This window comes from Euprymna scolopes, chromosome 9 (genome assembly GCF_053919585.1).
Source record: "Euprymna scolopes isolate OS-2025 chromosome 9, ASM5391958v1, whole genome shotgun sequence".
NCBI lineage: Eukaryota > Metazoa > Mollusca > Cephalopoda > Sepiida > Sepiolidae > Euprymna > Euprymna scolopes.
Window position 1 is genome coordinate 161,148,240 of NC_136490.1, and position 14,165 is coordinate 161,162,404.

The 14,165-nt window shown below is 29.8% G+C and overlaps 1 protein-coding gene across 4 annotated transcripts in view; it reads left to right on the plus strand.

Moving 5' to 3' along the window:
- LOC145284958 (E3 ubiquitin-protein ligase SMURF2-like) overlaps window positions 1-13,673 on the plus strand; it is a 292,994-nt gene extending 279,321 nt beyond the window's left edge. For all 4 annotated transcript variants that reach the window (XM_080134058.1, XM_080134060.1, XM_080134059.1 and 1 more), the window contains 6 exons: window positions 1,125-1,303; window positions 2,700-2,837; window positions 3,214-3,334; window positions 3,936-4,137; window positions 9,028-9,112; window positions 12,278-13,673. In XM_080134058.1, the coding sequence (XP_079990184.1) occupies window positions 1,125-1,303; window positions 2,700-2,837; window positions 3,214-3,334; window positions 3,936-4,137; window positions 9,028-9,112; window positions 12,278-12,377 (825 nt within the window). In that variant the 3' untranslated portion in view covers window positions 12,378-13,673. The remainder of the gene's footprint in view (window positions 1-1,124; window positions 1,304-2,699; window positions 2,838-3,213; window positions 3,335-3,935; window positions 4,138-9,027; window positions 9,113-12,277) is intronic.
- The last annotated feature ends 492 nt before the right edge of the window (window positions 13,674-14,165 follow it).

The following is a 14,165-nucleotide window of genomic DNA, read 5'->3' on the forward strand; positions in this document are numbered from 1 at the left end:
ACAATATAATATTCAATAGAGAATTGATTTTGTAATAATAAATATGAACTCTGCATGAATTAAAATATATTTAAGCGTATTTTATGACTGGCAAGCATGCGCACACACACACACACACACACAGACTCACACCTTTTGCTAATATTAAAGAAAAGATGATGAATAAGTTATATATAACTTTACTATATCATCAAGAAAGAATAAGAAAAAAACCTGTAGGTTATAGTATATATATATATATATATAAATTCTTAAACTCCTGGTCACATAACATTGAAATTAACAGGCAATAGTAATCATAGACCAAGGATGGTTTATAACAGGTAAAATCTTTGTTTGGATGAATGAATAATGCGTACGGAAATATGTTGGCAAGTTGAACTGCAAAATGTTCATTTCAACTTGTTGACATATTTCTATTAGTTTTATGCATGTGCAAATTAAATCATAACTAGAAGTGGTTTAATTTTAAATCTTTTTTATCTGTTGGGTTAGCTCAAATGGTAGGAAATGCAGTTGGAGCGCTAAATGTTTTGATTTTGATTCTAGCTGATGGCACCAAAGTAATTTTTTTTTTTTTTTTTTTTTTTTTTTACTTTTGAAATCAATACATATATATATATATATATATATATATATATATATATATATATATATTCAATAGAAAATTTGCTCTGTACTGATAAATACTAAATCTGCATGAATTCAAGATATTAAAACTTATTTTACAACCAAGTAAGGCCAGCCCTACCCCACACCACTCTGTTAAATATAAACTCTGAACTTCTCAAATGACCATTATATAAAAAGGGTCGATGTGCCATAAAACAAAATCCTTGTTTTTCTCTCTCTCTCTCTCTCTCTCATTCATTTACTTTTCCATATCGCCCCTCCCTCTTATTTGTATATCATCTTTCTTTTTGCAATGTTTTTTGTTTAGTATTACGAACAGTTTTTGTGTGAGAAAATACACAACTGATCTTTACAAATTTATTATCGTCCTTAAAAATTGTTTTTAAAAAATTAGTAATTAGTAAAATATCTTGATGTTTTTAATTTTTTCAAAATTTCATCTGACTGGCAAATCTTTTGAAGAAAAAGTAAATGAAACTTATCTTTTCCAGGAGCATTTATCGTATTTCCATTTTGTGGGTCGAATCATTGGCATGGCTATTTTCCATGGCCATTACATTGATGGTGGTTTTACGATGCCATTCTATAAACAATTGTTGGGAAAACCCGTCACGCTTGATGACTTAGAAAGTGTTGATCCTGAATTACATAGAAGTCTTGTTTGGATATTGTAAGTAGATTTTTAATTTTAAAATACCATTTTTCTTATTAAAAACTAAAATGGTTCTTACTCGGAATGTATTTTAAAAAAATACAAAAAATCTATATGAAGTACATACCTATCACAGAACAAAAATGTCGTATTCCAACAATCATGTAAATTGATCAAGTACTTTTTTCATGATTTTTAATGATGAATAGTATTATCATAGCCATTATAAAGCTGATTTTTAAATGTCGGTAGTTCAAATTGTGTTGTCTCCCTTTACTAAATATAACTGGTTATGGTACACCACTCTCACTTCATCATAAAATTTTATTTGTTTTTAGTGAAAAAAAGAAAATTACTTGATCAATTTACATTAAGGGCATGTACGTCATAAAGATTTTTCTTTATTAAATCTGGCAGACCAAGAAACAAGTTTCTTATAAAATTTGATTTTCTTAGTTAAAAAAAAAATCCTACTTAATCAATTTATGTGATTTTTGGAATATTACATTTTCTTTCCATGATGAGTACATCATAAAGATTTTTCTGTATTTTTGTTTTTGTTAAATAGGTTGAACTCTGAATTTTCACCATATTTTTTTCTAATTTCATTATTTACACTTTTTAACTGTTTTCTCCATTTCGCTTGCTGCACTTTCTGCATTTTGGGCCATTCTATTTTCCAGCCTTTATTTATTATCTGCTGTACATACCCAACATTATCTGGGATGCAGTGAAATCATTTTAGTTTTTAATTTTTATTTCTTTGCACATTTTGAAACTTAAGGTTAACAACTCCTGTAATATTCTTCAATTTAAAATGAGTTATCACCCTTGGTGATTTTTAAATGATTATTTAAAAATGTTTCATATTACAAGTCGTCTGTGCTTTTTTAAATAAATTGTAGCTACGTTTACTATTTTGTCAATAACATGGTATAACAATAACGAATGGAAATTGACTAGCAAAGTTTGATTTAATCTCTTTTGTTAACTGTAAAATTACTGCTTACGTTTTGATCACAATTTATGGTGATTGTTTTTAAAATCTTAAAAACTATCAGTTCATGTGTCTAAGGATGCCAATGTCCATGTATGTAATTGTCCGGGACACAAATGTCCAACATGTCTGAGAGCCAAATCACAGACTAATGATTACGCTTGAGGGCACTAAAAATTGAGACAAATGGAAAACTTGTTGGCACTTGCTCCCCAGAATAAATGCTATTTATGATAGATTATTTAATAAAGTTTCTCTGTGGAAGATCCATGGTAGTTTAAGAGTAACAATTCCTGAGCAACATTTTCTATTTATTTTTCTTTGTCATTTTTTCTTTAAACTTTTTATTCATTTCCTCAGAACTTTGATTTTTAAAAATTTGTGTAAATAAAATATTCAATGCTTTTATTTCACCAGAGAAAACAACATTGACAGTGTTCTGAATCAGCCATTCTGTGTTCAACATAATTCCTTTGGCAAAATGCAAGAATATGAATTAAAGCCAGGAGGTAAAGATATCGAAGTGACAGAAGAAAACAAACGAGAATATGTCAGGTATTAAAAATTGCCGTTTTTATCATTTGTTTTTTAAGTCATTAAAAAGCTGATTGACTTACTCAACTCTAAAAACACTAAGGTTTTGCATGAATTAGCATTGTACATTTTTCGCATTGCTTTTCCCAAAGGGTCCACGTAAAGGTTACCAACATCCAAAGTGCTATAGAATCGACGTTTTAAACTGTCAGTTTATATTGGTGAATTACTTATGACAACTGTTCAACCAGATGATAAATTCTCAAATATGAAAAATTAAAACTTTTTAAATAATTTTTTAAAGTGTCATCATCTCTAACCATTTAAAGGAAATTCTAATGTCTGCTAATGTATCTGATATCTCATTTCATTATGCATCCATTATCTTTTTTTCTAGACTTTATGTAAATTGGAGATTTATGCAAGGAATTGAAGCTCAGTTTTTAGCTTTGCAGAAAGGATTTCATGAATTAATTCCACAGACTTTATTGAAATTGTTTGATGAACGAGAATTAGAGGTAAGTAAAAAAAAAAAAAAAAAAAAAAAAAAAAAAAAAAAAAAAAAAAAAATCTGTGTCAAAAATTGTTCTAAAATGGAATAAGATTTCATAAATAAAATTTTGTTGACTCAAACAATTTAAAAACAAAACAGTTATCAAATAGGCATATATGCTGCAGTTTTAAAGTGTTAAAAATAATTTTCTCTTCATGTAAAGAATATTTACTTAGCATTCACTTTTTTTGTCAGTTAAATATTTTTTTAATAAAATGAATATCTATATTTTAAACATCGTAGTTATTGAACGTAATTCGATGATCATAGAATATTTGTTTTAATAAGATGTAAATTGTTACAAGTTTAGACATTTTATTCCAAAAATATTTACCCAACAATAATAATTATTTTTGTTTAAGAAAGACAATTTTTTCTTAATACTATTAACTTTGACAGAGGTTTATTATTTCATGAAAAATATTGATTGTAAAAATTATACAGATGAAAAAAACACTTATGGAATTTTCATGGACAAATTTGTTTTAACATTTTTCTTATATAATTTTTAAACTTCCATCTGCATTCCTTGTTTTCTATTAAAACTGTTTCTTTTGTTTCTACAGCTTGTGATTGGTGGTTTAGGCAAGATTGATGTAGATGATTGGAAAATGCATACCAGATTGAAACACTGTACATCTGACTCTAACATTGTGAAGTGGTTCTGGCGAGCTGTGGAGAGTTACGACGATGAAACGAGAGCACGGTGCCTTCAGTTTGTCACTGGAAGCTCAAGGGTGCCACTTCAAGGCTTCAAAGCTCTACAAGGTATAACAATTTTAACATTGGCATTGTGTCTCTTGTATAACAATTGCTTTCTCTTTGTGTGTGTTAGCATTGCTTTCTCTTTGTGTGTGTGTTAGTATTGTTTTGGATATCTTACAGAAACTCTATCCTGTGTACAGGATGTCCATAAAATCTGAACACATAATCGGTATTTATTTGCTTCCCGCTACAATAAGATGTGAAATAAGGCTGAAAGGTAGGGGTACCTATCTCGATTGAGAGTGTACACAGGTTGGATGAAAAACTAGAGATCAAACCCATCCAAATTACCCAGTACAGGAGTATCTGGCAATCAGTAATAAGCGACCACTACCCTTCTGAAGATGCAAATAATGCCTGGGAAGGTGCACTGCATCTAGTATGATATGGTATATTTGACTGACTCCCATTTCATTACACACTGAGTGATAATGTTGTCATCATTGCTTCAATGCATTAAATCAAGGGCAATTTTTTGTGTGTGAAACGATGTACAATAAGAAGAATGGTTGAATTCACAGAATATAAATTTTCAAAACATGCATTAGAATATGTGACCTCCCCTCTGTTTTATTATTTGCGAATAACAAAAAGTGGATAAATGAAAAAAGAGGGAACAGTTTAGCACCGATTGCCTCATTGCTGAATGTCTATCACAACAAGTTATATTTTGAATTTTCATAAGATGTGAGTCGTAGGAGTTCCCTTCAATATGTTAAACTTACGTCATTATCGATGCTTGTAGATATTAATTGCTATCAAATTTATTGTTAATATCTATCTATATATTTATAAAAGTTAAAATGTCTGTCTGTGTACATCTCCCTGCTAAATAACACTGTCAATTTTCAGTCTACAGACTCGAGATTTGACATAAGGACTATTGAGATTTGGGAAAATCTTTTTAATGGGGGTTTTCAGCCAGAAATTTGGCTGTCAAGGGGTCAAAGTTCAACGATTTTACATTTGAGAACTCTACCAAACTCCTCTGCCGATTTTGGGTCTAAACACTTGAAATTTTAGATATAGGCTACTTGGACATAGATCTAACATTATAATTTGATTTGAGCCCAAAACAATAAATGTTAAGGGGTCATAATTGGGGTCAAAGTTAAAATAAATTGACCTCTGTTGTCTCTACCAAATTACTCAGCCAATTTTGGGTCTAAACATTTGAAATTTTAAATAAAGGGTATTCAGACATGCAGCAAGCTTTTTAATCAGTTTTTGGGTGAAAATTTGGCTGGCAAGAGGTCAAGTTTACAGAGTTGTCCTTTGCAGAATCTACCAAACTCCTCTGCTAATTTGAAATTTCAAATGTAGATTACTTGGACATGGGTCAAACATTTTAATTTAATTTGAGCCCAAAACAATAAATGTTATGGGAGGGTCAAAATTTTTTTAAAAATTGACCTCTGCAGTATCTACCAACTTTTCTCTATGGTAGTTAAGGAAGGCTATTATAGAGAAAGGCATTACCGTACATATTCACACTTTTTGATATATACAAACAGACACACACACAGACATTTTAACTTTTATAAATATATACATAGATATTAACAATAAATTTGATAGCAATTAAATATTTACAATAAAGTTGATAGCAATTAATTATTTACAATAAATTGGATAGCAATTAATTATTTACAATAAATTGGATAGCAATTAATTATTTACAATAAATTGGATAGCAATTAATTATTTACAATAAAGTTGATAGCAATTAATTATTTACAATAAATTGGATAGCAATTAATTATTTACAATAAATTGGATAGCAATTAATTATTTACAATAAATTGGATAGCAATTAATTATTTACAATAAAGTTGATAGCAATTAATTATTTACAATAAATTGGATAGCAATTAAATATTTACAATAAATTGGATAGCAATTAATTATTTACAATAAATTGGATAGCAATTAATTATTTACAATAAATTGGATAGCAATTAATTATTTACAATAAATTGGATAGCAATTAATTATTTACAATAAATTGGATAGCAATTAATTATTTACAATAAATTGGATAGCAATTAATTATTTACAATAAATTGGATAGCAATTAATTATTTACAATAAATTGGATAGCAATTAATTATTTACAATAAATTGGATAGCAATTAAATATTTACAATAAAGTTGATAGCAATTAAATATTTACAATAAAGTTGATAGCAATTAAATATTTACAATAAAGTTGATAGCAATTAAATATTTACAATAAATTGGATAGCAATTAAATATTTACAATAAATTGGATAGCAATTAAATGTTTACAATAAATTAGATAGCAATTGTTTACAATAAATTGGATAGCAATTGTTTACAATAAATTGGATAGCAATTGTTTACAATAAATTGGATAGCAATTGTTTACAATAAATTGGATAGCAGTTAAATATTTAAAATGAATTTGATAGCAGTTAAATATTTAAAATGAATTTGATAGCAGTTAAATATTTAAAATGAATTTGATAGCAGTTAAATATTTAAAATGAATTTGATAGCAGTTAAATATTTACAATGAATTTGATAGCAGTTAAATATTTACAATGAATTTGATAGCAGTTAAATATTTACAATGAATTTGATAGCAGTTAAATATTTACAATGAATTTGATAGCAGTTAAATATTTAAAATGAATTTGATAGCAGTTAAATATTTAAAATGAATTTGATAGCAGTTAAATATTTAAAATGAATTTGATAGCAGTTAAATATTTAAAATGAATTTGATAGCAGTTAAATATTTAAAATGAATTTGATAGCAGTTAAATATTTAAAATGAATTTGATAGCAGTTAAATATTTAAAATGAATTTGATAGCAGTTAAATATTTAAAATGAATTTGATAGCAGTTAAATATTTAAAATGAATTTGATAGCAGTTAAATATTTAAAATGAATTTGATAGCAGTTAAATATTTAAAATGAATTTGATAGCAGTTAAATATTTACAATGAATTTGATAGCAGTTAAATATTTAAAATGAATTTGATAGCAGTTAAATATTTACAATGAATTTGATAGCAGTTAAATATTTAATTGCTTTCAAAGTTTCTTAGAATAGTACAAAATAATTTTTCTTTGTCTTTTTACATTTGTGTCCATTTTATCATCTCTGTAATATAGACGATTCTATTTCACATACATTGTCGTTAACGTATAACCTGCAAGTTTAAGATTTTATTCTGGTTTTTCAGTTTTCATTTCGGCAAACATGGATGATGTTCTTTATAAAAGCAAAAAAAAATTGTATTTCACATAAAATTGTGTCTCGCGAAAAAAAATTTTTAAATGGTGACATATTTTAATGACATATTTTAAAATGGTGACATATTTTAATGATGACATACTTTAAAATGGTGACAGATTTTAATGATGACATATTTTAAAATGGTGACATATTTTAATGATGACATATTTTAAAATGGTGACATATTTTAATGATGACATATTTTAAAATGGTGACATATTTTAAAATGGTGACATATTTTAATGATGACATATTTTAATGATGACATATTTTAATGATGACATATTTTAAAATGGTGACATATTTTAATGATGACATTTTAAAATGGTGACATATTTTAAAATGGTGACATATTTTAATGATGACATATTTTAATGATGACAGACAAAATAGTAAAAAGCAACAGCAGCAAAATCCATTCATTCAGGCTCGGCTGCATCACATGACATCACATAACATCACATAACAACATCACATAACAGCAGGTTGAATATTGGTCATAGGAGATCGGACTGAACATCTTACGGTCACATTCCTAACCTCAGCTATTGTGATCCACTTTTAATTTATTCTGAAAATTTATTTCTTTTTTCTGTTAACGTCGGGTAGAGCCGTCTATTTAGATATTTATAGATTTCTTTGAGATTGAAGTCATTTTGATGGAGAGCATCATTTCTTATTGGCTTTAGTGAAAAAAAAAAAAAGTCTGTGCATTTTGAACCGTGTTTATTGCAAGTGTAATATGATAATAAAACTAGTTATTTTTACCCAGTGTTGTCCGGGAGTTGTTTTAGTTTCATTTTTTGTTTTATTCTCAACCCCTATTCCTTTTTCTCTTTTTTTCTGAAACCATTTTTTTTTTTTTAAGAAAATATATTTAGAAAGATAATTCATTGAAAGAAAACTTTTATTTAAAAAAAGAAAATCAATTTTACGATAAAAATCTAACTTTAAATCTGATAAATATTTTGCATTTTTTTTTTACATCAAATTATTTCATTAAATGTGATTTATTTACTAAATGAACAAAATTATTTAAAAAATCCTAACTTAAATCAAAAAATGAATTTTTTCATCCATTGCAGTTATGATTTCAATAAATATTTGATTAATCCCAAAAAAATTCAATGTGTGATTATCAAAATATTGATACGAGAAATACATGAAAGAATTTGTCTCCAAATTTTATTAATATCGAAATTCTATCTTTAATTTCAACCTTTGTTCATATTATTTGGAATTTTTTGACTATTTTCATATTGAGTGTTATTTTCACAACATTTCAGCTGATGTAACTTCTAATCTTCTTCAGGTGCATCTTGTTGAACTTTTAGATCTGCATAGAATTTTGGACACTTTATTTAATCCACAGAATATCATGCTTTCATTCCATCAGATATAATCCGCAATAGTATTTTTTGAGTGTCACCCACACTGATGATTGAACCTTCAACTAAATTTTACCAAGTACTTTATGCACTACACAATGGTTCCTTGCAAGGTTGAGGTTACATGCGCTGAAACGTTGTGCAAATAACACAAGATGAGAAGAGTTGCCTGAATGATACGAATAATCAATCTTCGTCTAAAAAATTCAGAAACAAACTTTGTATTTTCATTATCCAGGTTCCACAGGTGCTGCTGGGCCAAGGCTGTTCACTATCCATCAGGTTGATACCAACACAGATAATTTACCAAAGGCACACACATGGTAAGTTATTAGACATTTTTGGAGGAGGAGGGGGGGTAGAATACCTTATTGCTTTCTCAATGTTCTATGGAACTGAGGATTACTGTTTCTTGTTGCTTAATGCTCAGATAGACAACTCTTTGTTAGCAAGGGGCATAACTCTGATGTCTCACATTCAAGATGAGGAGCAAAGATAGCTGCTATAAAGATATAACTATCTTCGTGTGTAATCTCATCCTCAGTTTTGCAAGGTAGATATGCATATGCAGTATGTATAATTCATATTATCAACAGTATTGGCATAACCTGGAATTTAATCGTTCCTTTATTTAAAACGTAACAAAAATATGATCCCTCTGGCCACATATTTTTTGCAAATCTGGAAGGATGTTATCATAGTGAACAAATCCGTACTACACTAATCTTCAAAGCAAGATGTAATTAGTAAGAGAATGTTATCATGCTGAACGAATACTATTACCCTCACTCTCATTCCACTAAGAAGGAGGTAATGCCTGATGATATCATTACAACTAAACAGATACAACACTATTTCCCTCTTCCCCAAGAAATAAGAAGATAATGTCTGTCAGAAATGTATCATGACGAATGAAAATATACTAAACTACTCTCTAAAGAAGAAAAAAAAGCCTCCGTAAAAAAAAGAAATGATAATGCCTGGGAAGTTCATGATGGACGAACACATACTATACTACCCTCCAAGGAGAATGTAATGCCTGGCAGCATGGTATCATGGTAACAGAAAAGATGCTACACAAATTAACACTTATGAAAAAAAAATGATTTTCTAACAACAGAACAGATACAACATTCTCCCTCAAAGGATTCAATATTTGGGAAGATAACAACCACATTCCTTAAAAAAGGAAATGATTCCTTGGAAGACAGTCTTATGACAACTCAAGTGATACAACATTAGTCATCCTATTAAAAAATTGTACAGTAATAGATATTTTTTATTTATTCATTTTTTTAAATACACCTTGTCATAAAAATATTTTTATGTCCTCTTAACCTTTCAGCTAAGATCAAAGTGTGGTAGCTGTTCCTAACATCTTGGCAACATCGGACAATTTGCTGTCAATGAAACTATTGCATATATGTACAAGATAATATGACAATGCAAATGACAAATGTATATTCTAGAATATTAATTTATTAGGAAAAAATTAATATGCAAATTAGCAATACCTAAAATTGTTTGTGACTGTTTAGTTTACTATATATATCCATGTATATAAATTATAAAAGAATTCCTACTTCAGTCATGTAAATTATTTAGTTGTAAAGAATATACATTCGTGCCGAATTTTCTTTTTTACCAACAAGACAAACTAAAAATTTCCTGTGAGATAGGTATATATGCTGATGACACCACACTCTGTAATATGCACGACAGGAAAACAAATGAACACATATCTAAAGAAATGGCAGAAGCACTAAAGAATTACCTCCGATCTATTGTGGAATGGGGACATAAATGGATGGTCACATTCAATGCTGCCAAGACTAAACTTATTTCCTTCAATAATTACAAGAAACCTTCTCTACCACCAATAGCAATAGCCAATGACTTTTTATCTGAAAGTACATCTTTTAAACTCCTCGGCCTAACGCTCTCAGGAAACATGAGTTGGAACAATTACATTGAGAACATTGCCAGGATCGCTGCGAAGAAGGTAGGTTCTCTCTACCGTGCTAGAAAGATACTAACGCCCGAAAGTATCCTGTACCTCTATAAGACCACCATTCGCCATGTATGGAGTATTGTTGTCATATTTGGGCTGGTGCATCTGCTACTAGTCTCTCGCTCCTAGACAAGGTTCAAAAGAAAGTCGCCAATCTGATAGGTCCTGAACCGTCATCTAAACTTCAGCCTCTGTCCCATCAACGAAATGTTGCATCGCTCTGCCTTTTCTACAAGTACTTAAATGGAGAATGCTCTGACGAGCTGCAAGCACTTGTGCCCCTCGACGTAAATACCTCCGACAAACACGACAAGCAACTAAATCCCACCCCTTCACAGTAGAGATCCTTAGATGTAAGAGAGCCTTTTACTCCAGTAGTTTGGACAGCTAGACTTTGGAATTCCCTGCCGGGTCCCTGCTTCCCCAACTGTACTGACATGCAGAAGTTCAAGTGCGATGTGAACCGACCTCTTGCTGCCCAACTCCCTACACAGTACCCCTGATGCCTATGTCCCTGATAGTAGCCCTCTACAACAAAGTGGCAATATGCCTTGTTTGGGGTGAAAATGTAATTTATAAAAAATAAATTAAAAAAAATAACAATTATCGCAAACGAGCAAGCAACATCATATTCAAAAAACATTTTGTCTGTTCACTGCTAAAAGCGCTTTCTTTGTATAACCCTCGTGTAAAAATCAAACAGTTTTAGGTTCACTCACGCACACAACCACTATTTCTACGTTTCTCTTACTAGCATTTGTTTGTTGTTTTTTTTAGATTTACTTAATTCTTTTTTTTTTTTTTGTTTTGTGTTCACTAGTTGTACCTAGCCGTAGTTGCCTTATTTTTTAAAATAAATTTTATTTTTTTCTGAATAAGGTAAAAAATGTGAGACATAAAATTTTTTTATGATTTATGTGTAATAAATAATAAAAATTGTTATTTCTCACGTTTTTCAACTTATTCAGAAAAAAATAAAATTTATTTAAAAAAATAAATGCAACTCTTATATTCTTCGATCTAAATTATTGATTTTGCAGATTTTTATTTTTAGGTGATTATTTAAAAGGTGTTTCGAATTACCAGTCATCTCGATCAGATTAATTTTTTAATAACTCATAACTAGGGCTAGGACAACAGCATATTCTTTTCATTGTTTTGACTCCCAAGTATATATCCGACACAGTTAGACTCAATTAATCAACCGAGAACCACATCACTCTACATAAAAACATAAGCTATCAATGGATATATACCTGAGAATCAAAACGATGAAAAGAATATGCTGTTGTCATAGCCCTACTCATAACTAAGTAAAATAACAAATACAAATTGATTCTTCAGAAGCAAAGCTTGGTTTGTTAGCTTAAATGCTATTTGGGTCTGACTGCTGAAATATATTCTAAGATTTTCTAAGTTAAACATTACTTACTTTTTGTTTTTGTTTTAAAATAAGTTTTTCAATTTTTCTTTTCAGTTTCAACCGAATCGATATACCACCGTATGAAGATTATGAAAAGTTCTACAGCAAATTAACGTGTGCTGTGGAAGAGACGTGTGGTTTTGCCGTTGAATAAAGAGGCATCACAACAGCAAAATGTAGTTTATTTTCTACCACAATTTTTTTTCTCTCCAATACTAAATCCGATATTTTGGGCGAAGGAATACTGCTCAGTCTGTGCTGCAGCAGCCATTTTACACAAAAAAAAGGGTCAACACCAAATTGGACTGCTGCCTCACCCAACCCCTCCTCTTCCAATTTTAGACTGACCCACCATGTGGGGCAGTTATGGTATGCCACTTATTAAAAGTGGAACGTTTTCTTTCACCATAAACATCACTCATCTTGTTCTCTCACTTGACCACTGACAGACCAGCACCCCCTCCACTTCCTCCTCTAGAATGAGAGGGAAGCATGTGGGGTGTCAGAACTCTTACATTGGCATTGCAATATTGCAAAATGTAATGATACTTCGTCGATGGCCATGAATCATCGGTTTCATTTGAATTTTTTTTTTAACATCACACTCTGCCACCAAAAACTGACCACTGGCTAGCTTGCTTATATTCATTCACTGAAACAGAAGAAACAACACTTTTTGCCCGCATCGGCTCTTGTCTTATCGAGCAGATGAGGGAAAGAAAAAAAAATGATTCGATCACCATCAAAGGCCAGAGATTGTTTTGTTAACCGTGAGAACCACAAGTCTATTATCTAAATATTAATGAGATGTGATCTGTTTGCATACGTGTCTGAATCATTATGTATGAATGTGCTTCTAGAAGAAACTCTGTGTGGTGCGTATATCTGTAATGAACGTTACTGAAAGTGTTAGAATGAAAATTATTTGTTGACGGCCATGGTGATTTGCAACAGTCAACAACCAAAACTGAAAAACTCTAAGAACCACATTTTGTTTTTCTTTGATGGCAAAATGGTCGTTGCAACTGTAGTCATAGATTTATAGTTGTCAAGATTATTTAAATTGTCAGTTTTTTTTTTTTTAATCCATAAGGAAAGACAATGCATCATTTTTTTTTTATTATTAAAACAATTATATTTCCCCTCTCCACCCCCTTTTTTTTTCTAAGAGTTTTTTTTATGTCTCTATAGAATCAAAAATGCACTGTGATTCTCCTCCTCCTCCTCCTCCTCCCAACACTCCTTCTTTCTAATGTTATAACTATTTATACCAACCTGGCCTGATGGTAGCCTAGTAAGTTTGGGCATCACTCACGATCATTTCCATGCCTTGTTTGCTACCACAAAATTCCTGGTAGCATCAAAAGTTTTAACGTTCAACTTCTAACAAGTCTCTCTCTCACCTTTTTATTATTCTGTACATTTATTTATATAAAAACATTTTGTGATTTATTGTTGTTTGGATACTCATTCCTTTTTTTTTTTTTTATTGAATTTTTTTTTTATTTAAATCTTAATTTGTGGATGATTGATTTCACATCAACTTCTGCTTGAGAAAAACACATTTGTAAATGTTAACTGTTGAACTTTTCATTGTTGGCTCCGACCAAAGTTATTGAAAATAACTTTTTTTAATTACTGGGATTTAAAAAAAACAAACTTTTTTTTAATTACTGGGATTTTAAAAAACAAAAGTTTTGCGTGTCTGCGTGTGTATGCGTCTCCATATTTGATACAAAATCTTTGCGCACTTTTCTGGAGATGTTCGCATTAATTTCGCTTTTTTTTAAATTAAAACATCTTTCCTTCAAATCAGTTTTGTCACTGGATTTTGTGTAAATTTTCAACACCGATTTAGAAAACTTTCTTTTTTTTTTTTTTTTACAAAATACTGAAATGTAATAGATTTTCTCTGATGACAAAAGGGTCAGGGTAAAAGATT